This window comes from Anabrus simplex, chromosome 1, assembly GCF_040414725.1.
Source record: "Anabrus simplex isolate iqAnaSimp1 chromosome 1, ASM4041472v1, whole genome shotgun sequence".
In the NCBI taxonomy this organism is placed as follows: domain Eukaryota; kingdom Metazoa; phylum Arthropoda; class Insecta; order Orthoptera; family Tettigoniidae; genus Anabrus; species Anabrus simplex.
In genome coordinates, this window is record NC_090265.1 from 736,455,181 (window position 1) to 736,481,949 (window position 26,769).

The 26,769-nt window shown below is 39.4% G+C and overlaps 1 protein-coding gene across 2 annotated transcripts in view; it reads left to right on the forward strand.

Moving 5' to 3' along the window:
* LOC136857451 (uncharacterized) overlaps positions 1-26,553 on the forward strand; it is a 74,206-nt gene extending 47,653 nt beyond the window's left edge. For both annotated transcript variants that reach the window (XR_010858538.2, XM_068225192.1), the window contains 2 exons: positions 5,849-7,060; positions 25,403-26,553. Coding sequence is in view for 1 of the 2 variants with exons in the window: in XM_068225192.1 (XP_068081293.1) it covers positions 5,849-6,072 (224 nt within the window). In the remaining variant the exon portion in view is untranslated. The remainder of the gene's footprint in view (positions 1-5,848; positions 7,061-25,402) is intronic.
* Positions 26,554-26,769: the final 216 nt, after the last annotated feature.

The following is a 26,769-nucleotide window of genomic DNA, read 5'->3' on the forward strand; positions in this document are numbered from 1 at the left end:
CGGCTGGGAGGTGTGGCGCTTTCCTGACACACATAATTGTTTGTCTTGATGTTCTGTGATAGGCTGTAATTCTTTCCAGAAATTACTGGGGTCCGAGTGAATTTTGACACGCGCAAGTACATGCGGAAGCAACCTTGAAATATTCCTGGCTTGTCACGTGACTACCATGTGTTTATCGATCGTCAGGCTGGAATAATCAATAGTCTGCGCGCTCGCCAAAATTGGTCAAACCACTTCTCTGAATGAGAACACACCCATTCACAAAAACTTCATACTGCACTCCCAATGAAATAATGTTGATAGCCATTAAGAACGCATAACCTTCTTCTTCTTTTCCTACCTCTTTTCCCACACGTGTTGGGTCGCGGGTGCGAACTGCGTCGCACATGTATATTTAGCTCTGTTTTACGGCCGGATTATGTTCCTGCCGCCAATCCTATAGGGTGGGTTGTAATCACTATTGCGTGTTTCTGTGGTGGTTGGTAGTGTAGTGTGTTGTGTGAATATGAAGAAGAGACTGTTGGGACGGACACAAACATCCAGTCCCCAAGCCAGAAGAATTAATCAGAAGAGATTAAAATCCCCGACCCGGCCAGGAATCAAACCCGGGACCCTCTGAAGTGAAGGCCAGTACACTGACCATTCAGCCAACGAGTTGGACTTCAAGAACACATAATAAAAAATGCTTATTCTGAGCCACATTTGAAGGGTACAATATAGCACATAAGCCTCTCCATCGTTTCTTCTCATCCCACCAGCTTTGTTCGAGTCTTCTCCTCTCTTTACTCTCTTCAACCATCATGTCTCTTAGTCTTCCACTCATCTACTTGCTGCCAACTCCAATCTAGTGCACTCTTCTTGGTATATGTACCTGTCCTGCCTGAACTTGTCTCTATTCTCTCTTGTAGTTTAATTTATTGCCTTTCTTACATGGTGAGGCTCAGAATATGAAGCCTGCTATTATGCCAAACTATATTATGCAACACCATTGTTCAGTTTATAGAATTATGTAAATGCATAGGCAAGTCAGTAAATATCTGGAATTTTGCTCTAATCGTCTTCAGGTTGGCTCCATAGCATTGTATGCTCACCAGCTGTTAGATGACACATTGCCTATGTCTGTGGTAGGTTTCAGCATTATCATATCAGTACAGCTTGCGATGTTGCGACGTAAAGACAGCCGCGCCACACTATGTTTGCACCAAGGAAGAGCAGCATTCCATAATCCGTATTTTGTGGTCTGAGGATGTACCAGGAGCAGAAAATCATAGAAGATTTTCAGCACAATACAGGAACAATGTTTTGCTACAGCGAAGTGTTTACCAGTGGAATAAACAGTTCAAAAGGGATTGCATAAGCGTGAAGGATGAGGAAAGATCCGGGCGTCCATCTGCAGACAGTTTGAAAATGGTGTGAAAGATCTATTTCAGTTGTATGCCCCATAAAAGGGTTTATAGATGAACATCTAGAGGACTTCTTAGAGGAAGTGGAGGGACAGATAGAAGATAAGGAAGTGCTATTGATGGGAGATCTAAATGCACAAGTTGGAATGGAAAGACAAGGAAAGGAAGATGTTGTATGGCCCTTTGGAAATGGAAATGTAAATCCAGAAGGCAAGTAGTTGGTGGATTTTTGGATGAGGAACCAAATGATTATTGGAAACACCTCGTTTAGGAAGAAGAACAGTCAGAAGGTTACAAGGTATGGTTGGGTAGACAGACAAACAAAGACCATGATTGATTATAATCATAGAGAAAGAACACCTGAAGAACCTTTTAGATGTTACAGCCATGCGTGCAGAATCCTCTGGTGGAGATCATAGAGTTGTGATAGGAAAATTGAAAGTGGGAAAGATTGAAAAAACCTCCATTAAGAAGAGAAAAAAGAATTTAAGTATGGAAGTTGAAGGAGAAAAGCATACAAGAAGAATTTCAAAGGGAAATAATGCCCTTGGTACCCAGGATGGCGGTGGGGAATGTTGAAGATGAATGGAAAAGATTTAAGGAAGCACTGGTTGGATGTGCAGAAAAGGTGGAAATGTGAAAGACAGAGAGACACACTGGTGGAATGATAGGGCAAAGATTAAAGTGAAGGAAAAGAAAATGGCATGAAAAGTATGGAAAACATCTAGAACTGAAGAAAGTATAAGAAAATATGTGGAGGCAAAGAATTTGACCAAGAAAGTGGAGGCAAGAATTTGACGAAGAAAGTAGTGGAGGAAGAAAAGAGGAAAAGCTGGGCCTTACTCACACAGAAATTGAGAGATGATATGCAGGGCAGCAAGAAATTACTGTATGGTATCTTAAGAAACAAAAAGAGAGATCAAGTAAACACCAGATTTGTGAAGGATGAAGGTGGCATAATATTAACAAAGCCAGAAGAAATAAGAAATACATGGAGAGAGTATTTTTAGAAAATGAAATATCGTATGGCTTTTAGTGCCGGGATATCCCAGGACAGGTTTGGCTCGCCAGGTGCAGGTCTTTCTATCTGACTCCCGTAGGCAACCTGCGCGTCATGATGAGCATGAAATGATGATGAAGACAACACGTACACCCATCCCCTGTGCCATTGGAATTAACCAATTAAGGTTAAAATCCCCGACCCGGCCGGGAATCGAACCCGGGTTCCTCTGAACCGAAGGCCAGTACGCTGACCGTTCAGCCAACGAGTCGGACAGTATTTTTAGAAGTTGCTGAACATGAGAACTGATGACAGTCATTCAATGGATGACCAAAAAGGGCTTTTAGTTGATGATGAAGAAATGGATAAAGGAATTACAATGAAGGAAATTGAAATGGCAATCGGAAAGATGAAGAATGGAATAACTGCTGGAATAGATAAAATTTCAGTGGAAATGATAAAGGCAGCTGGAGCTGTAGGCCTGCAGAGGACATATTGGGTTCTCAGGAATGTCTGGGAGAATAAGAAGGTCCCAGAGGATTGGCAAAATGGAATAATCATCCCAATTTTCAAGAAGGCGATAAGAAAGTTTTGAAGAACTACAGGGGAATTACTCTAATATTCCATGTTGCTAAGATAGTGGAGAACATACTGGAAAGTAGAATAAGGCTGAGTGTTGAGAAACATATACAGGAAAATCAGTTTGGTTTCAGAAGTGGAAGGTCAACAATAGAGCCCAATTTCATTATGAGACAACTAAAGGAAAACCAATGGGAATACGGGAATTATATGGTGATGACATTCTTTGATATTGAACAGGCATTTGGCAGTGTCCTCAGAACTAAAAGTAGGGACAGTCTGGTGCAAAAAGGAATTAGACAGGGATTAATAAAAATGATCAAGGCATTGTACAAGGAATGTTTTAGTTACATGCAAACACAAGTTGGCAGGACAAGTTGGTTCAAAATAACTAGTTGGCTGAGTACAGTGAAGTGCTCTATCACCAATCTTGTAACAGATGACATCATAAGAACAGCAAAAGCAACATGTGGAGGAAGAGAAATGATATTGTGATTTGGGGAGAAGACGACAGGAATTTTCAAAAACAGTTGGATGTGGTGAATGGGAAGATCAAAAAATATGGATTGTTAATAAGTGTAGAAAGGAGTAAAACTCTTGTTATGACTAGACGGGAGAAAGAAGGGAAAGGAGCAGAAACTCGGACAATGACAAAGAAGGATGCGAGTCGAATACAGGAAGCCCAAATGAAGTTCTTGAGGAGTATGATACAGAAGAGTAGAAGAAACAAAGTAACGAATGAGAGAATTTGGAGAGAAATTGGAGTGAAAAAAATGAATAATAGAATAGAGAAGAGACGACTAAGATGGTTTGGGCACATAAAGCGAATGAGTGATGAAAGAATGCCAAAAAAGGTGATGGAAATGAAAATGCAAGGAAGGACAGGCCGTGGGCGTCCTCGATTGAGATGGAAGGATTCAATCTAATGCAGTATTACAGAAAGAAACCTGGTCTGGGACACAGTGTTGGAGGAGGAATGGTGGAAAGACCGAAGAAAATGGAGAGGAATCATATTTGTCGCTACCCGGCTACAACTGGATAAATAGAAATGATGATGAGTACTAAGAATTTTGGCAACAAAATATCAGCTTTTTTAAGCTCACCATGTGCGTAGAACAATATTTATAATGAATGTATGGCCGGTGCAGAGTTACATTCTATGGGTTGTATTTGGTACACTTCACGGACAAATAATTTACACACTGTTCACTTGACATAATACACAATTTTGAATTGGATAAAGAACACAGTTTGAGTTCGGAGTGAAACCTTGGTAGGTAGCACACGATTATGGTAATCACTTGCATTAACATATGTGAAAGTTCGAACACTTTCATAAACACTCTAAATCCCAATGAAATTATGCTGACTGAGATACTTCAAAATGTCACAGTTAATAGTATAATGTAGTAATGTCACATTGAAATTAAATATATTTGTTCAGATGCTAAGTTTCACACAAGCAACGTGGTAATAAACTCAGTTCTACAAGAACAAAAGTAAGTTGCATCGAGAAGTTTCTACATGCGCACAGAATATAAGTCCGACTTGACTGTTGTCACCTAAGTCCAATAAGTTCCAATATGCGCACAGATTATAAATTCAACTTGATTGATAGACTCAATGTCCATTATAAAGACATTGTTATACATTAGAGTTCACACGCGCACAATTGATAGGTTTAACACGACTGTCAGAGTTTAAGTCCCACATGAAGTCTTTGAATATTCAAAGGTATACTCTGTCAGCACTTCGATGAACACTTCAGCGTGGAGAGTCAGGCTGAACACCCAGCTATGACTGTCTGACCTGGGAAAAGTGAGCTCTCCTTATATTCAGTTCGGGGCTCCTACATCATCATATAACGTGATCCCTTGAGGCTGATTATCTCGCAAATCCCTCGACGGATTTCCTTGAGATTCACAATTTAGATGTTTATGTTATCCTCCTCAGAATGACGTATCGCTCAGTCACTGCAATTAATATTAGAGAAGTTTTGAATTTTTTTCAATGGAATGTTCGTGAAGGTGTGACGTTCATATCCAGAATATACCAGGCCATGCAGGCTACACGTGGTGTCAGGCGGGTAGTCTATATTGTCCCTGCAGCTACATCACACACACAGTTGTCGGGGGCTAGCCTGTTCGCTCCTCCGAACGTAAACGAATCAAATTTGCTCTGAACACCTTGCGTGATGATGAAGTATAATTAATAGCCAAAAAAATACGGCATGTACAGGTCGTAACCGGTACAGTATATATACGGGTTTGGCATTGAATGGGTTAATGGGCCCAAATGTACTAAGTCCAGAGCAGTTGTTATTACATAGTGTGCAGCACACAAGGAAAATAGTGAATAAAATCTAGTGCCAAGGCCGGCAAAAATATAGAGGTCTAAGTTGTCGATGTAATGGTTAAGAGCGATCACGAGATATAGGCCTATCAAACGCTCATATTGATTCAAGTCAATGTTCAGGTGATACCACCGCTTATAACCGCTTCTAAACCTAATAATCTCTGTAATTATACACGCTGGAGAGACAACAACAACAAAAATAAATTATAAATTTTATTATGGAGTTATTTTAAATGCCACCAAATTAATGTTTTATGCGCTGCTATTTTCAGAGTAGAAATACATTCCAAACATATAGTTTTTCTTCAGACTGGAGTTAAGCAGTTACAGTTTGAAAATATTAGGTGCCTAACATTTCTTTCCGTCACCATGACGTCCGAGGACCTGGGATTTCTCTAGCCCTGCCTGAAGATATAATGTTTTGGTTATTTTTAAAATGTATTTAAGTTGTTGAACATCTCAAGTCAGTCAGCTCCATTCTCTTCTGATAAAGTGTCCTTTTTGCTTACAGTTAAAATGAAAGATGATGCAGCGGATTTACCAGCAACCGCAGAAGCAAGGCAAGAGCCTCCAGTACCGGTCGAGCCTCAAGATGTTCCTAAAGCAGTCGTGAAGGATCCAGTGGCACAGCGGGAGTCGAAGGAAATTGTGGCGCCAGCCGAGTCTAAGAGCACAGCACCAGACCAAGAAGTTACGGAGCCAGAGAAGAAGGAGGAGGCAAAGCTCGTAGACTAAGACGCCATTTGCAAAGAGGATGAGGAGTTGGCCGAAGCAGAGAAGAGGGCAGAGAATGACGCCCAGACGAAAGACGCTGAACTTCTGCATAAACTCGAGGAGCACGAAGAGCAACAAAGGAAATTGCTTCAAGAGCAGAAACAGATCCTTCAAGCGCTGCAAGAGCACAAGAAGGAGATAGAAAGGACTAAGAACCTCACAGTAGAACAAGTTAACAAAGTCATCGGCGGCGATGGTGCAAAGAAAGTCGGTGTTCCTTAACAAGTAGTCCTGGCCAAAGATAGTCAGCAGAAAATTGTTGTCCCAGAGAAAGCTAATGTTCCAGCCATGAACAATCCAAATATTGACCAGAAAAACGTTGTTACCCCAGGTAAAATTAAACTTCCGGAACAGAGATTCCTATCCAGTAACAGTCCTAACATCCATCAAAATGAAGTTATCCCAGAAAAACTTAAATTTCCTGAACAGAGATTCCCACTCGAAGACAAACCCAGTATCTTACAAAATGAAGTTACCCCAGGAAAACCTAAAAGTCCAGAGCAGAGTTTGCCAGCTGAAAGCAATCCAAAGAATTTACAAAGTGAAGTTATCCCAAGAAAACCTAAAAATCCAGAACAGAGATTCCCAGCCAAAGACAATCCAAACATGTCACAAAACAATGTTATCCCAGATAAAGTTAAAATTCCAGAACAGAGTTTCGCAGTCAAGAACATTCCAAGTATCATTCAACAGCAGAAAGCTCATATTGTTGAACAAGATGGCTTGGTCAATGATGGTGTAATATTGCGCAGCAGAAAGTTATCCCGGAGTAAATCCACTTTCCAGTGCAGGAGACAAAAGTTTAGAAGGACGCTCTTCAGAATGTTGTTGGGAATGCAGTGGGGAACATGGAGGCGAACTGTCTTGAAACAATCTTGTGGACAGTGAGAGAACTTATCACAAGCAGGACTCGATAATGAAGTCGCCAAGGTGAAGGAGGGGAAACCAGGTGAGCAGTCTAATTCCACATTATATTTGACCCTACAGCTAAGACTCATAATCATATTTCCTTATTCAGATTGATCTCTGTATTCATGTGACATAAAAAATTTCCATTCTGTCCAGCTCCATGGCTAAATGGTTAGCGTGCTGGCCTTTGGTCACAGGGGTCCCGGGTTCGATTCCCTGCAGCGTCTGGAATTTTAACTTTAATTGGTTAATTTTTCTGGCACGGGGGATGTATGTGTCGTTTTCATCATCATTTCATCCTCATCACGACACGCAGGTCGCCTCCGGGAGACAAATCAAAAGACCTGCATCTGGCGAGCTGAACTCCTCCTCGGACACTCCCGGCACTTAAAGCCATACGCCATTTCAATTTTTTTCCACTCTGCCATTCTACAAGAAAATCCTCAGATTCTATCAAATAACTTAAAACATCCATAAATATGTACAATATTGTTAACGTTGCTTAAACTTGTCAAAGATAGAGAGTTAGGTGATAATATGGACAAGTAAGAACAGATAATGAATTTACAAGTATTAACACATTCTCTAGACTGCTGATGCTAAGTCAGTTGTCACCAATCACTATTTCAGGACTGTGGTTATGGAGAGGCAAATGGAAAGTTTCTGGCATAGCATACTGTTGGCAGAGAGTGGAGGGGAAGCAGGGGAGTAACAAGTGGAACATTGTGGGTTCTTCCTATTGGATGTTATAATCTAGCATACTGTACTGTGGAGTCAGGAGGAGGTTATAGGGGTGGAGCAAGTGGAGCATTCTGGAACATCCCTTAATCACTGGAAGGGAGGAGAAGGTTATTATGTATTTTATGTAATATGGATGAATGCAAGTTAATAATTTTAGGTAAATAAAATATGGAATTGAAATAGAGAGTATCTGTTAGATGTTAATATTATGATAAACCATACTCTAAAGGCTGTTAAGCGCTAATTTCAAGAGTAAGTGTTGTCCAGATATTATGTAGGTAGAGCGAAGAGGGGGCAATTTTTAAAGTATGTATGGTCATTTAGGTTGGTTACGTCAGCTATTTTTGTGATGTAAATTTTGATCACTTCTTTTATGTTCAAAGATTCAAGTATGGCTTCATTATTAACAAACTTTGTATTCATCATCATTTAGCATACTTTCATGCCATTGGAAGGGTGTATATTGCTCCCTATTTCCTGGGTAGTCTCAGCTAGTGAACGAGAGTCCCTGAGGTGGACCGTTCGTTAACTGGCGTCACTAATTTTTAAGGGCAGTTAAAAGGACAAGGACTGAAGACAATGGAAAAACAAACAATTTAAAAATAAGGTTTGACATTTATTGCTAATAGCACTCCTTTAAACAAAAATTAAACAAAATTTTACAAACCAATCTTGAAGTCGTTATGCATTTTCTTCTCATAAGAATTCTGACTCTCTGGTCCTTCCACATTGAAGCCTGAAATACACTGAAATGTAAATAAAATTCAAAATTAGCCTATATCTGGCTGGAGGAAAACAAAATTGTTCACGGTGAACTTCATCTTAAGTTCTTTGAACCGTGAACTTAATAGAAACTGGCTACTGCGATAGCATATTTTCAACTCAGAAAAATAGAACATTTTTCTTAGTGAAAATATCTTTGAATGATAATAGCGTTGTGAAAATCTCACAAAATAATGCTGAAATATTTACATCATAATTTCATCTTAATTATGGATAGATTCCACTGATATTGAAAAGTTTCCTAATAAAGAACTTGAATAATTTTCATTCTCGAGAATATTTTAATTAACGTAATTTCAAACAATTATGTTAATTTAAAACTTCACGAGCGTAATTATGACCTTAAAAAAGCATTCTTTCCATGAAAATCCTGCAAAATGTGATTGAAATTAATTTGTGACATTTATAAATTAACGTTACACAACACTATGGAAAATTTTACAATATTTTAAAAAAATTATAAACTTTGTTTATGTGAGATTGAAATAGATCGGGCCTATTCATTTTTAAATAGCACATCAATGTAGAACTTTACTTAAATAAACTATAAAATTCGCCAAATATAATAAATTTCCACGAAATAAACTAGCACAAACAACGCCAGAAAAACCTGAGCCCACCATGGTGAACACATGGTTACGTTAAAATCACATTTGAATATATCACAAGAAAAAAATATTCCTAACTACTGCATTCACTCCACATTCACACATATGATACTAGAATTTTACTTATAGTTTTTTTTAATGAAATCTAGAATTTAAATTTAGGTTCTGATTTTTATCATAATCCTATCAGTGGAATAGTCAGATGATAGTATTTGGTAAATTGTTACGTCTGACGATCAGTAACACGTGATTGAATATTAGCAATCACTTTTAAAAGAAAATAGCAGGATTAATACAATGTCAATCACATAAAAACTCAGCAATTTAATACTCAGAAGAACTTCCTCTTCTTCTTAAGACGCCGTCTCCAAGCGGAGGTGGACGATCCACGTAACTAGCTCTGATCTAGACAGCGCAGAATGGAATGCCACTTCTGAAGTATGGCAGTGCCATGATTGGAAGTCTTTCAGCCATGAATTTCATCTTTTCCCAGCAGATCACTTCCCCTGTATCTTTCCTTCGATAATAAGCTGTAATAACTGATACCTCTCACCTCTCATGATATGTCCTAGGTATTGTGTTTACCTCTGTTTTATGGTGAGCAGTAGTGCTTTTTGCTTTTTCATCTGACTAAGGACCTCGACATTTGAGATTTTCATTATCCAAGATATCCACAAGAGATTGAGATTCAGGTACATTTCAAAGGCATCAATACGTTTTTCTATGACTGTATTCAGAGTCCAGATTTCACATCCATATAGTAGAACTGTCAAGAATTATCATGCACATCATTAAGGTTAAACGTCAATGTCACCGGACACGATGTATGTGTGTCACGTTAAATTATTATTATTGCTAAATCTCATAAATATTAATTAACCCGTGCTCAAAATTTGCAGAATGCATGGTAACCCAATACACATGCTTCTCCAAATAATCCACAAATTAATCCCACAGGAATACCATATTCCAGGCTCATACTGCAATTGCTCAACAGAGCATACATTAAATATCTCGCAAGAACAGCAAATATTATTTATCGCTTTATTTTAACCTGGCCTTTAATTTTAATAGTATTATTGTTATTATTATTATTATTATTATTATTATTATTATTATTATTATTAATGGTGATTTTTAGTCCTACCACAAATCTGAATTTAACACTGAATTCGATGACACTGACCTGCATAAATCCACAGTAATGCATAAGATGAAATGCACACTGAAATACGTCATATAAGACATAAAGTAAATTTGTCCCACACGAGTTCACAAATCTAGAATTGTTTAATTAAATTACATTTTATCCGAAAGGTCCATTACTTTGAAACATTATGTTTGAACATTTGCATGGGAGTTAGAAATAATCTCGGAAGACATTCAACAGCAAACTACACTAATAGAATCCAAATAACATTCACACTCAATGTAACAACACTACCATGACACCAGAAGAATGAAGTATGAAAATATTGCAAAATTCCACTGATCTAATATAAATACTAATACAAATGAAGAGGCACATACTACTTCTACATAGATGGACAGTAATAATGTTACAAAAGTTTACTTAAATTTGTGATAAGACTCGATCTCTTCCCAGGTGGCTGAATCTGCTCACATGTTGCAGGTGGTGCTGGTCGCTTTCTCCTTCATGTTAGAATGTGCCTATATTTATCACAACATGATGACAGCAAAGTCCATTATCCTAGGTGAATTATTTGCTCCTCTTGAAGATAGGCGTAGATGGTTATTGTGAATTGTAGAGGTCCTCTTCTTTCTTGAAGTTCTGATGGTGGCTGAAACTGACACAAACAGCTTTATAAAGTTTATCAAGTATGACCACGTCGAATAAATAGCTTGATGAACACACTTAACTTGAAGCTCACAAAAATCTGCAGCAATACAGAATCACAATTAAAGAGAGATTGTATGCATTTTTCGCGAGCTTATATTCCCTCGGCTGTGGAGGTGTGGCACATTCCTGACGCACATAATTGGTTGTCTTGATGTTCTGTGATAGGCTGTAATACTTTCCAGAAATTACTGGGCTCCGAGTGAGTTTTGACACGCGCAAATACATGCGGAAGCAACCTTGAAAAATTCCTGGCTGGTCACATGACTACCATGTGTTTATTGATCGGCAGGCTGGAATAATCAATAGTCTGCACACTCCCCAAAACTGGTCAAACCATTTCTCTGAATGAGAACACACCCATTCACAAATAAAACTTCACACTGCACTCCCAATGAAATAATGTTGTTAGCCATTAAGAACGCATAATCTTCTTTTCCTACCGCTTTTTCCACGCGTGTGCGGTCGCGGGTGCAAACTGCGTCTCACATGTGGATTAGCTCTGTTTTACGGCTGGATGACCTTCCTGCCGCCTACCCTATAGGAAGGGATGTAATCAATATGGCGTGTTTCTGTGGTGGTTGGTAGTGTAGTGTGTTGTGTGAATATGAAGAAGAGAGTGTTGGGATGGACACAAACATCCAGTCCCTGAGCCAGAAGAATTAATCAGGAGAGATTAAAATCCCCGACCTGGCCGGGAGTCACGCCTGGGACTCTCTGAACTGAAGGCCAGTACACTGACCATTCAGCCAACGAGTCGGACTTTAAGAACACGTAATAAAAATGGTTATTTGAGCCACATTTGAAGGGTACAATATAGCACATAAGCCTCTCCATCGTTTCCTCTCATCCCACCAGCTTTGTTCGAGTCTTCTCCTCTCTTTACTCATCTTGTCTCTCAGTCTTCCACTCATCTACTTGCTGCCAATTCCAATCTAGTGCACTCTTCTTGGTATATGTACCTGACCTGCCCGAACTTGTCTCTATTCTCTCTTGTAGTTTAGTTTATTGCCTTTCTTACATGGCGAGGCTCAGACTATGAAGCCTGCTATTATGCCAAACTATATTATGGAACACCATTATTCAGTTTATAGAATAATCTAAATGCATAGGCAAGTCAGTAAATATCTGGAATTTTGCTCTAATCATCTTCAGGTTGGCTCTATGGCATTGTATGCTCACCAGCTGTTTAAGAACACGTAATAAAAATGGTTATTTGAGCCACATTTGAAGGGTACAATATAGCACATAAGCCTCTCCATCGTTTCCTCTCATCCCACCAGCTTTGTTTGAGTCTTCTCCTCTCTTTACTCATCTTGTCTCTCAGTCTTCCACTCATCTACTTGGTTTGAATACTTCAAAATGCAACGCAATTACATTTTCACGCAAGTTGGACCAGTAAATTACCCTTACCATTTATGCAATAACCAAATAGCTCGTGTGAATGAAATAAATGATCATGGTGTGACACTTTCAAACTGCTACGGTCTTTCCTTCAAGAAACATTTAGACAATATTTCTAGGAAAGGGTTTAAATTACTTGGCTTTCTGAAAAGAAATTGTGCCAAATTTGTTTCTCCTAGAACTCTGATAATTTTGTTTGGCACTCTAATCAGGCCATCGTTAGAATACTGTTGCGAGGTGTGGGTGCCTTCTCAGCATTATTTAATACAAATCTTGGAAAGGGTCCATGTACGGTTCATGAAATGGATCAGCTACAAGGGTTTGGGTATTTCTCTCTCTTTGTCTGATTACGAGTCTTTTTGTGAGACTATGAACATGAGGACATTGCACTCACGCTGCAGATGTGCCAATGCCCTCTTTCTTTATAAGTGTCTGACTAACAGAGTGGATTGCTCAACATTACTGGAGCTGATTCCATTACATGTTCCTCGTCGCAATACTAGGCAAAGGTATATTTTTCATCTGCCTAAAGTGAGAACTGCGGCTCGGGCTAATTCATGGCTTGTGAGGGCACTAACATCACTGAATGAGGTGGGTGAATGAGTGGACCTTTTCCACTCACCCCCGCCTAAAATCAGACATGCCCTAATGACCTCACAAATGTAAGGCCTTATATGTAAGATATGTAAATGTTACTAGATATAGTTTAATAATGTCAATTATTTAAGGAGATTGAGTTTTATTTAAAGGTTTTGTAAATATGCATATAAAAATGGTCTCTAGATTTACTTTGAATTTGGTTTTTATTTTAGGAAATTAGTGTTATTTACTTAAGGTGTATTTGTTGTATATTATGTTTTATTCAATCATCTTTAATTGGGGATATAACCTGTTGATGATAAATAAATCTATTCTATTCTATTCAATTCTATTCTACTCTATTCTATTCTGTGGTAGGTTTCAGCATTATCATACCAGTACAGCTTGCGCTGTTGTGACGTAAAGACGCCCGCGCCACACTCTGTTTGCACCAAGGAAGAGCAGCATTCCGTAATCCGTTCTTTGTGGTCTGAGGATGTACCAGGAGCAGAAAATCATAGAAGACTTTCAGCACAATACAGGAACAATGTTTTGCTACAGTGAAGTGTTTACCAGTGGAATAAACAGTTCAAAAGGGATTGCACAAGCGTGAAGGATGAGGAAAGGTCCGGGCGTCCATATGCAGCCATAACTGATGCCAATATTGAACAAGTGTGCGATATGATCCTGAATAACAGATGAGTGACTGTTCTATGAACTTCCACTCCTGGTACATCCTCAGACCACAAAATACTTATTACGGAACACTGTTCTTTCTTGATGCAAACAGAGTGTGCTGTGGTCATTTTTACGTCGCAACAGGGCAAGCTGTACTGATCTGATAACGCTGAAACCTACCACAGATGTAGACAATGGTGCCATCTAGTGGCTAGTGAACACACAACGCCATATAGCCAACCTAAAGACAATTAGAGCAGAATTGCAGACTCTTTTTGACTTGTCTTCGTAGTATACATATTGTGGTTGTCGTTGGCCGATACTCGTGTCTGAGTTTTCGTTTCTCGCCTGCAGTTCTGTAATCCTTAGTCTACACAGTGAAGGTGGTGCTGATGGTTTATCAGAACAATTCTTGCATAAAACATGCAGCCAAATATATTGTATCCAATGGAAGGTGGGGGACGTGGCAGTGTTTGACATGGCTTCTTTCCCTGGTGAGTTTCCTCTTCCTGTCTTTGATGTTCCTGCTCAAACTGTGCAACTGCAGCTGAGATGGTAGCACGCCAGCAAGGGCGATCCAATGTGAGAGTATGCCAAGTATTTAGGTTTATATGTACTCTTCTCATGGTCTGCTTAAGTTGGTCTTCATATCGCTTCAGAGGACCACCACGAGTCCTGTTGCCAGTGCTGAGTTCACCATACAGGATTTGCTGAGGGAGTTCGTTTTCACTCATACGATGGATATGGCCTGCCCATCTAAGCCGTTGACCAACGATGGTGGCTTTGATACTATTTAGCTTTGTTTTCTTGAGAACATATAATCATTAGTTAAACATCATATTTCTAAATATCACTAAAATGAATTTACTTAACCTCTGTAATTTTGTATCCTTATTGATAATTAATAACTAATTATTAGGTTGTTAGTACTTTAGTGAGATGCACTTTCTACAGATTTGGGTTCCACGTTAAGCACTTCCTTTTAAATAGCCTTGGATTGCCTATGCCTCTAATTTCGGCTGGGACTGATTTCCAGGAACGTATGGTAAAGGTATAAATGAGTTGTTGTACGAGTTACTATGATTAATGGGAATGGACAAGAGGGATCGTGTGGATGACCTTAAGGGAGCTCTATCAGAAGGGGCTGGTACCGTATTTAAAGTCCATTTTGCTTGTTTGCAGTACACTCTGGAGAAGGAAAACAGCGTGCTATTTACATTGTTTGGTCAATCTTACCCATGACAGCTGAGAGAGGAAAGTGCTAATATGTGTTTAGACTGGGATATTTAATATGAATTGAGCACAAGCATTGTAGGCTCGCTGTAGTTGATATGAAAGTGTTTTGCTCATACTATCATAAACTACATCTCTGAAGTCAAATATTGGGAATATTAGACTCTGAACTAATAGTTTTCTTGTGTTTCTTAGAAGGAGGACTCTCATCCTTTTTGCAGAATGTAATGAATAGATTCCTTTTGGGGATCTTTGACGAATCTTTGTGACATTGTTCCGACAAACTTAAATATTTATTGATCATTACTCCAAGGTTCTTTACATGATCACAATGTTTTTGGGATTCCAGTGGGTATAGATGTGTTTTGTATTTTAACATGTGATTTATAAGTACCAATTATTATGACCTGTGATTTTGATGGGTTCACTTTCACCATGTCTGCTAGTCCACTGTTTAACATTTGCTAAGTCTTCGTTTAACTTAGTGATTGAATTGTTTAAATCATTAGGCTTTATGTGAATGTATAATTGGATTTTATCTGCATAGGTGATATTAACAGTGTTCAACATCTCACATAAGACGTTCATGTACTATGAGAACAGAAGAGGCAACTCCACCCTGTGCCAAGCCCGCCTTAGTGGTTTGCAATGATGATGTATCGTTTCCCACTGATACCCGCTACTGATGACCACTAAGATAGACAAAAGAGTGACTGAATGGGTGGCTATATTTCTAGAAAATAGACCTCGCAGAATTAGAGTAGGCAAAGATTTATCTGACCCAGTAAGAATTAACAGGGGAATTCCTCAAGGCAGTATTATTGGACCATTATGTTTTCTTATATATATTATATGAGTAGAAAAGTGGAATCAGCTGGCGAGTTGGCCGTGCGTTAGGGGTGTGCAGCTGTGATCTTGCATCCGGGAGATAGTGGGTTTGAGCCCCACTGTCGGCAAATCTGAAGATGGTTTTCGTGGTTTCCCATTTTCACACCAGGAAAATACTGGAGCTGTACCTTAAATAAGGCCACAGCTGCTTCCTTCCCACTCCTAGGCCTTTCCAGTCCCATCATCACCATAAGACCTATCTGTGTTGGTGTGACGTAAAAAAATTGTAAAAATATATATATATAATCAGAGACAAGGCTTTTTGAGGATGCTGTTATTTTGTCTACAGTAATAAATAAGTTACAAGAATGTGAGCAACGGCAAAATGACCTTGATAACGTTGTGAGATAGACAGTAGGCAATGGTATGATGATAAACGGCTTAAAAGTCCGGTTACGAGTTTCACAAATAGGAAAATTCCTCACAATTTTAATTACTGCATTGATGGGGTGAAGGTTCCTTCTGGGGATCATTGTAAGTACATACGCTTTAATATAAAGAAAGATCGTCATTGAGGTAATCACATAAATGGGGTTCTAAATAAAGTGTACACATACTTGCATGTGGTTAAAAGGGTATTTAGGGGTTGTAGTAAGGATGTTGGTGTAGGGATGTGGTGACTCCATCGTCCAGTGGCTAACCACAGCAATTAGCCTCCCGAGTATTGGCGGGTAAACCATAAACCTTTCTGACATGAGGCAATGCATGTCAGGCACTGACCAGCTAGTCCATAACAAAATATTAACGCAAAGATCCATGATAGGCCTAGCAAGCCAGTGGTAGCTTATTAACATCGCTTTCAACAATCAAGCGAGCCTCAGATCAAATGTAAAACCAATACCAAATGTGACAAGGCCTTTGTGCAGATATGTCAGGTATGACGGCCAAAATGGCTCTGATGATAGACAAATCTGTTCACAGAAAAATATAAGAATTGGGACTATTAACGTAGCACCCTTAGAAGAGGATGCAGGAATTCAAGAATCACACAAATAATGACGGAAAGAAACAGACCGATAATGGAACTAAGCGAAATAAGAAGAAAAAGCGAGTGGTAATAAGATGCTGGAGAGGGGATATAAAATGTGGTGATCAGAAGGAGATAAAAGAAACAAAATGTTGTTGCAATAATAGGGGCTAATGAACTAGCCAACAAAGTACTCATGTGGGTTATGTTTGTGACAGAAAAATTAAAGTTCAGTTGACAATGGAAAGAAATATACTTGACAAAATCCAGGTTTATGCTCCTCAAATAGCTTGTGAAATAGATGAAAAGGAAGAGTTCATCACTAAACTGGGGGAAGCTGTAACATCGAACAAGACTGCGATTATAGGAGACTATACGAGACTTCAATGCTAGAGTTGGGAATGATAGAGGAGGATATGAAACAGTTATAGGAAGCCACGGAGAAGATCATAGAATGATGAAGAGGAGATGTTATTAGACATGTGTGTGAGAAATACTGTATAATCCTGAATACCACCCGCCACCGAATAAGACCCATACCGTAAATTTGAGACGGCAAATTACAGAAAAAAATTAAATCAAATAACTTACATATCTATTTAATTTTCTTCAAATATACCACAAATATAAATTCAGGCGGCTAACAATTAATAAAATCATTACAAAAAATCTTAGATAGAATCGGCCCAATACTAGATTATTAGGAATGCGCGCCCATGCGGTCTTGATCCAGCTGCATATTAGTATCACATCAGGCCTCTTCACTTGTCCGGTTGGTGTTAGCGCGTGATCATCATCAGACATCCATTTGGTGTACAACTGTTTCATTGCGGTTTTGAAAGGCCAGTTCATGCACACATCCAACACCTGTAAAATAGAAGTGAGTCCTCTGGGAATTATTGCAAGATCGGTTTTTCCTTTCCTCATCATATCTTTTACGGCATCAGCTGTATGTCCTCGGTACCCGTCCAACACAAGCATGTTTTGTTTTTGTAACAAAGCTACCGGGCGACGTTGCCAAACGCACTTCACCCAGTCCTCAATTAATGCACTGTCCATCCAGCCGGACTCATGTGTTCGAACAATAACACCGGACAGCAAGTTTCCCTTTTCGAAGTGTTTTCCTTTTCAGAACCGCATATGGAGGGAGTTTGGTTTCATCCGCTAATACACACAACATTACCGTGCATCGTTGCTTTTCTTTACCACTTGTTCTGATGGTTACACTTTTAGAACCCTTCGTAGCCACTGTATTTTCCAACGGCATTTCAAAATAGACAGGTGTCTGGTCAGCATTCCCAATTTGCGAAAGCAAATAAGAATTTTGCTTCCTTACACGAATAGGTGTGATGCTGAAAAGGCTGTCAATTTTCTTCATACGCCTCGGGGAGACATTGTGAAATAGACGTATGTCTCCGAATGCACAATCCCTTTCTCCTATAAAAGTTTTGGATCCATCCACGGCTTGCAGTAAAACCCTGTGTTTTGAGTTCTTTTGAGATCTCTAGTGCTTTCAGTTGACACATTTCACTAGAAATACCATATACTAACTCAGGTTTTCTATCACAAATTTGTGGAGTTGTTCTTCAATTTCTGGAAACACTGCGCTCTGCCCGCGGAATGCTCTGCGATTGCCGTTACTTTTTAGAAGTTTTTCCTTCTTCCGACAATCATGAATACACTATTCTGCCAACAGCATGATTTCCTTATATTTCAGCTTCTCTTACAACTTTATGTTTCTCACGCACAGTAAATGACCGCAGATGCCGTTTTGAATCCATCGCTTACTAACAAGACAGCACTTTCACGGGACAGATACGGAACTCGAATGTGAGCGGAGTAGACTTCCATAAACAACAATCTCGACTTTCGCAAAGTAGGATATCCCGCGAGATCAGCTATTCGTGCACCCAGCATGCCAGCAACACTTGTGAAACAAATGACGATCAAGCATCCGCAGCAGTGGCTTTCATATTTACTCCATATTTACCCATATTCTTTGATTTACCGTATTTCTTTACCTTACATTTCGCGTTTACATGTCACTGTAACTTTATTGAGAAAAAATCAATCTTCTTTTCTAGAACACAACTAAAACACAATAAGACCTGAATACCAGTTTAAATATGGTGTATTGAGTACGGTAACCATATTCAAATCTATTTCAATAGGTACTCCATGTAAACGTAGTAAATATTTACGAGAATGAATGGCTTGATTACGACCCGCACCCAAGATTTAGAACCAATATTTTGGGGAATAAATTACGCGTGGTATTTGAGATTATGCGGTAAGTGGATCATTGGTAATGGACGGTATAAGAAAAGAGATAATCACAAGTTTACCAGATACAGTTGGAACTTGCAACAGAAATCCATAATTGATTATATAACAATAATGGAGGAAATCAGAAGTTGCTTGACAGATGTGAAGGTCATACCAAGCATTAATCTTGATGGTGACCACAGACTATTGGTGGGGACATTGTTGAAATTCAGAAGGGGTAAATGTTGGGGGGAAAAGACAGGCAAAAATCAAATGCTGGAGACTAAAAGATAGAGAAATCCAAGAGATATATAGAGAAAAGATGAATACTCAACTTCCTAAAGATGAGAGGAAGAATTTTGAGGAAGAATGGAAAAGGTTCAAACAGGCTGTAGTCAAAGCAGCAGAAGAAACCTGTGGAAGAACATCAACAAATGTCAGACACAAAGAAACTCCATGGTGGAATGAGAGAATTGCAGATGCAGTCAAGAAGAGGAATAATGCATGGAGAGAACGGCTCAGAAACAGAACGGAACATAATAGAGACAAATGGAAATGACTAAGCAGAGCAGCAAGGAAAATGATAGCATTGGCTAAAAAGATGTCCTGGGAAAAATGTACAAAGGAGATAGAAGAGAATGACAAGAAAATATTATACCACATATTAGGTAACAGAAGGAAGCAAAAAGAAAATACATCAAAAGTCATCAACAAAGATGGAAAACCTGTGTGGGAAGAAAAAGTTTTGAAAGTATGGACAGAACACAAATAAAACAGTTGACAGCGTGCAAGCATGTCACTTCAATATGGAGTCCGACTCGTTGGCTGAATGGTCAGTGTACTGGCCTTCGGTTCAGAGGGTCCCGGGTTCGATTCCCGGCCGGGTCGGGGATTTTAACCTTCATTGGTTAATTCGAATGGCCCGGGGGCTGGGTGTTTGTGCTGTCCCCAACATCCCTGCAACTCATACACCACACACAACACTATCCTCCACCACAATAACACGCATTTACCTACACATGGCAGATGCCGCCCACCCTCGTCGGAGGGTCTGCCTTCCAAGGGCTGCACTCGGCTAGAAATAGCCACACGAAATTATATATATATACTTCAATATGGAGACTGCATTTTACCGCATGTCATGAAGTCACAAGTATATTCCTTGCTGCACCGTAACTTATCAACCAATAACTTCCAAACAATAACTAACTGAGCAGTAATTAACAGTAAGTAACTTCACCGTCAAGATCGTCTCTTTATATATATCTGGCCAGGTTTCCAGAATGATACGTTACAAAAAACTACCTTCTTGAATATTCCAGAGTGTCCAATACATTGATTACAATGTATAGAATATTCTCAATTGTTTTCATGCATATTACCATTCTGGAAGTTACAGTGTGTTTTACAATTATGGATTACAATGTGTACAGGTAAGAATAAATTATAATATTAACTTACAGGTATTTACATTAACTGAACTGACATCAATGTCTACGTGCAACACGTGTTTTCATGACATAACCTCACACTCAATACAATCTTTCAAGTACATAAATAATACAATACTAATACTAAATAGATGTACACTTCATAGCTATAAATACAAGTAATAATAATAATAATAATAATAATAATAATAATAATAATAATAATAATAATAATAATAATAATAACCATATCATAAAAATGATGATAATATTCACGACTGTAAAATAGTAATAATAATCAAAATAATTAGAGCTCGTTACTTGTATTAGTTACCCATGGGTGAGAGAATATTGTTTTCAAGTTATACCTGTCATCGCACTTGCGTCAAAAAGCTTCCCCAATGTCATGATATGTCATCAACCTACTGTGTCCTTGGAGGGGTCTAGTGGCAACTGATGCGGTTTTAAGTGAATTTAAGTGAATGGGAGATTGTGTGAAATTAGGTTAGAACATAAGTAGATCTATCTTCTGTTCCCACTTCTCTGACGGCCTCAACCCTCCCCACCTATTTTAATTATTTTTACCTCTTTAAATTAGTTTTGTTTTAAGCATAACAAAGGTACTATTTTAAGATTGCTTTTGAGAAGAAGATAACTCTATGTAATTTAAACCTAAGCAATGTTATATAGCTGAAGATCATTTCTAAGGAATGAATCCTTTTACAAATAATTCATCTGTTTAAAGGAAATACATAATATCAGACAGGTGGAATTTTACTTTTATTGATTTAATGTCTTCTGCAGGCATAGGTTTTGTCTTAGGCCACAGAGATGCACTCTGTAAAGATGTGGACCACGGTGAATTCGGCACCACAAGGATACACTCGGGGTATCTTCCCTCTAGTAGGTCAGAATGCCTAAATCTTCCATGATCTATCCTCAGCCTATGTGAAATTATAGCCTCTCTCCGTGAAGGCTAGAAAGAGAATGCTACATGGCAGTTGTCTTCTTAATTGCTCTTAGCTTGTTGGGAGTTTGGTTTGCTAGCAACTCAGATTATTAGGACCCAAGATGATTCGATGTAGCTGAGAACATATATCCCTAGCAGGTATGTTCATACCTCTATGCATTAAAATATACCACTTGTTTGATAGCCTGATCGGCAGCTTCATTCCCCGCAATCTCCACATGGCCTGGAAGCCTCATGAAAGTGATTCTGGTGCCAGCTTTGCACAACTTGGCTAGAACGTCATGAATCTGTTGCAACGGGGGTGTTTAAGGAGACAGGTAACAACAGACTGCAGAGAAATGAATGAGTCCATACACATACGAAAGTGGTCTTGTTTGTGATTCAGCACAAACTCTAGAGCTTCTAAGATGGCAAAGATCTTCACAATACACACGGCCAGGCTGAGTGGCTCAGGCTGGCCTTCTGACCCCAACTTGGCAGGTTCGATCCTGGCTCAGTCCGGTGGTATTTGAAGGTGCTCAAATACGTCAGCCTCGTGTCGGTAGATTTACTGGCACGTAAAAGAACTCCTGCAGGACTAAATTCCAGCACCTCGGCGTCTCCGAAAACCGTAAAAGATTAGTTAGTGGGACGTAAAGCAAATAACATTATTATTATTACAATACACACACTACATACACTAGGAAGCGAGATCTTAGTGTTGCTGTCACCGGAGATGAATGAAGATCCAACATCCTGCTATCGTGACGACAAGTCGCGCATCTACATACTGGAGAACAAGGTTCTGGAAACATCTCCAAAGAACAGAGGCATCCGTATTCACATTCAGTCTGACGCAAGTGTAATAGACTGATAACTTGAAAACAACATTCTTTAACCCATGGGTAAATAATGCAAGTATCGAGTTTGAATTATTATTATTATTATTATTATTATTATTATTATTATTATTATTATTATTATTATTATTATTATTATTATTATTATTATTATTATTTGTATGATTATTATGACTTGTGAGGTATGGCTAGGAAGTGTTTACATCCATTTAGTATTATTATTATTTATGTAGTCATGTCATATGTATGGACGATACGATCATATTATTTGTGAGGTTATGCCATGAAACATGTGCTGTACATGTATGAGTTTAGTTAATGTAAGAACCTGTAATTAATAGTATATAATTTATTAAACCAAACCCCATGGCACTACAGCCCTTGAAGGGCCTTGAGCTACCAAGTGACTGCTGCACAGCCCAGAGTGCGTGGACAATAGGTATGATATACAGGGTGTCCCAGGAGGAATGGTCACTATTCAGGGGTATGATGACATGAACGAAAACTTAATATGGACATATGACCTATTCCGAATGGTTTCTGAGGTAGAACACTTTTAATATACATTTGTGTTTGGGCTAGTGGTGCACATGTATGTGTCTTACCCACCCAACCTCTTTGACATTTTATTGTAGCCCAACTTACCTCATTGCTTTCAACCTTTCTGCCAGTAAACTAGGCCATTGAATGCGCACTTGTCCAGGGTGTGTTGTGAGTGAAGTAGTGCAAGGGATCAAGAGGGTATCAGAGAGAAACATCGGTTAACTGTGTTTATACATACACTGGATAACCAGACCTCTACATTAATGATGAATATGCAGATGTGGTGTATGTTTGCAGCTTCTGCAATGGCAGTATTCTGCTGATGTCAAGGAATACCGTTGGTGCTTTCTGACATGTCAAATTTCTGATCGTAGAGTGTTTACCAGAGTTTTCAGCACACTGTGTGAAACAGGTATTCTTCCAAGTTCCCAGTTTTCTTCTGGACGTGTAGTTCAAAAACCTGTGCAGGAATACCAACACATTGTTGAAATAGTGCAGCGTAGACCTACTACCAGCACACAGTGACCTTCTCCAGGTGTCAGTGTCCCACGAACATGTGCATGGCGAACATTACATGCGGAAAACTTATACCCATTTCAAAATGTCAAAGAGGTTGGGTAGGTAAGACACATACTTGTACGTGCGTGCCACTAACCCACTTCACTGATCTTCGCACAGACTATCTGTCGGCCGATTGTTCTTCCACCAATTTTCTCTAAACTTCTTCAGAAATGTCCAAGGAAAATGTAATATTACTGTCAGAATTCTCAATTGCATCAATACTGAATGAATCGCTCCAAAACGTATGTTTACGTTAGCTATCTATATTACTGGTAGACACTATGATGCTGAATGAGCACGCAGAACATACTGTAAACAGAAAGACCTGGTTGTTACGATATATCGAGATATTTCATTAACTCCTTCGAGAAATTGACACATCCACCGATATTGCACAATGAAGCGTATAATTGCCATAAGATGATCCTAAATCACATGTCGGGTTCCGCTGGACATTCAACCTCCTCGAGAGAAACAATGTCGGGGTCGGCACGCCAGTCAACCAGTAAAGGTTAAGATTTTTTTTGTCATTAGAACAAAAATAAACATATATGACACAGACATCTAAGGATCAATATTTCTCAGACTCTACTCTGAAAACCACCATTTCAATGGTTACTGGAGTTGTGAGGTTTTAGATTAACAGCGACGATAGGTCAATTTAGAATCATTTTAACCATAATGGTCAACTAATTAGGTCCGTATTGACTTCAACTTAATCATCCATTTATATATTTAACACACTTAATCCACCTTGTCCATACATTTCATTTTATTCTCATTAACATCCGTACATGTTCCGAGAAGCTTCAGTTGCTCTCTGCCCCCGCCCCCCTCCGTGGTTGGGGGACACACACACAAAGAATACACCCACGGTGTCCCCTGCCTATCGTAAGAGGCGACTAAAAGGGCCGTCCAAGGGATGATGAAATTAGATCTAGGAGACTACTTGCGATTAGTACCATTACGTAAGGAACACCCTGGATCTACGTTACCTAGGAGTAGTACCCTTACGTGAGGAACACCACAGGTCTTGGCATTGCCTCTGGCTAGTACCATCATGTGTATCCCACTGAGGCGGGGTGGAGGGCGGACACTTGGCCACGCAGACTAATGCTGGAACGTGCCAGTTCCTCTGTGTTCAGAATGGGTCTGCATTGCCTCTAATTAGTACCACTATATGAGGAACACCACGGGTTTGGCTGTTGCTCATGATTAGTACCACTATGAGAGGAACACCATGGGTCTACGTTGCCTGAGAGTAGTACCATTATGTGAAGAACACCATCGGCCTCTGTTGCCTATGGGTGGTACCTTAATGTGTGAAACGCCGTGGGTGTGCATTGCCTATGATTAGTACCACCAGGTGAGCGGCTCCAAGAGTATAAGTGGCCTGTGATTAGTTTCATTATGTGGGGAACACCACAGGAATACTGGCGCCCGTGATTAGTCCCACTGTGGTGCCCCTATGTGAGGAACACCATGGGTCTGTGTTGCCTGCGAGTGCTGCCATTATGTGTGACATGCCATGGGTCTGTATCACCTGTGATTAGTACCACTCTGCGAGGAACACCATGAGTCTACTTTACCTGTGATTAGTACCACTATAGGAGGAACACTATGGTTCTGCTTTACCAGTGATCACTATTATGACGGTCTGGTAATCTGGATTTTGGACCCCTTTTTATAAAAAAAATCATCTCAAAAAAGAAGGGATTTTGAATTGGATCCACCGGTTTTGTTTGGACTCATAGTCATTTTTCATCATCATTCGTTTTATGTTATAGTGAGTGGATATATTTTGAAGTTTTTATTTGTCGTTTCATTTCGTTTTACCTTGTGCCATTAGGGGCCGATGACCTAGCTGTTAGGCCCCTTTATACAACAATAATCATCATCAGTTGTTCTCTTGTTCAGTGGTGTAAATTACCAAAATATATTCAAACTTGTTACATTCCCTTGCCTCATTAACATAATTTTAGATATCCATAAAACTATTCAAAATATAAATGCATGATAGGTCTGTTTGTTGCAGCACCTGTTGGAGCGCCTCAAGAGCCCACCACTTACCCACAACAAGCCTCAAAATGCCGATCAAGCTAAAGTAATGCGCAGAGAGATCCTTCAACAGCCTGCAGCGGGGAACACTCCTGATGTAGCCAAAGAGGTACTAGAACGGGAGAAGCGAGACACCGAGGAGGAAAATTGTCTTGCGACAGAAATGCTGTGACAGAACATTTCACAAGCCAAGGCAGAACTTGACGTACCACCGAAGATAGAAGAGAAACCTGCATCTCAGGAACTCGAGAGACAGCCATTAGTTTTTCATAAGCCAGAGGAAGGACTGTTTCAGAAACAGCAGAATGTGTCTGAGGAGTCCAAGAGACAACCGTTGGTTTCTCAGAAGACAGAGGAAAGACAAAAGTGTTTCTGCCTCAGAAGAGTAAGGAAGGTCTTCCTCAGGAAGAGCAAAATGCTTCCCTAATCAAAAGTGTCAGGCACCTGACAGATCCCAAGCTGCAGCCATTTGTGCCACATAAAATGGATGAAGGCTTTCAACAAGGAGGGGTCCTACAGGAAGCCAAACCCACGAAGAGAGACCTCAAGTCGGTGGTGACTCAGGAAGAGAAAGATGAATAACCTGGTGTAATGTAGACTTTAACTACATTTGTAGTTTTCTTTTCCGAGAGAGACTTAACAGACTGTATACAAGCCCAATGCTGCCACAGTCCTTAAAAGATTTGTTTTCTGTTTGTGAATGAATCTCAGCTTTTGTAAGTGTGGACAAATGCAACAAATTAAATTGCACTTGATTTTTGTGATGAGATGAGTCTTGGTAAACACAGCTACCAGCAAGCTGATGTGTGCTAGGTGGGGCATTGTAAATGTTATATCAATTTTCTATTTTGTGAGTAAATGTTCAGAAAATGTAAAGGAAATATGATGGACAACAGTCAGACTTGATAGAAATGAGTACACTGTTATACAGAAGCAAAAGCTGTGTGAAATAAAGATAGTGTTATAATCACAGCAATAGAACCAGCCTTTTTTGATAAAGATAGTGTTGGTAACAGTCTAAGTAGTTGAAATAGTCATTTTATTATTTATCACTTTGCATTCAGTTCTAACATTATATGCCACACCCCGTGTATTTCTGTTTGAGTTCCAGAATAAATTTATAAACAACCTAGCCTTTAATACAAGCCATACTGATTTACATCAAACTGCAATAAATTCTTCTGTACATGCAAACAATACGTGGGAAAGATTACAACCCCAGCTGCTACCTTGATACTCGTCATCTTACTTCATGTTATTTTGCTTGCCACCGAGCGAGTTGGGTCGCATGGCTGTGAGCTTGCATTCATGAGGCGGTGGGTTCCAATCCCATCACCAGCAACC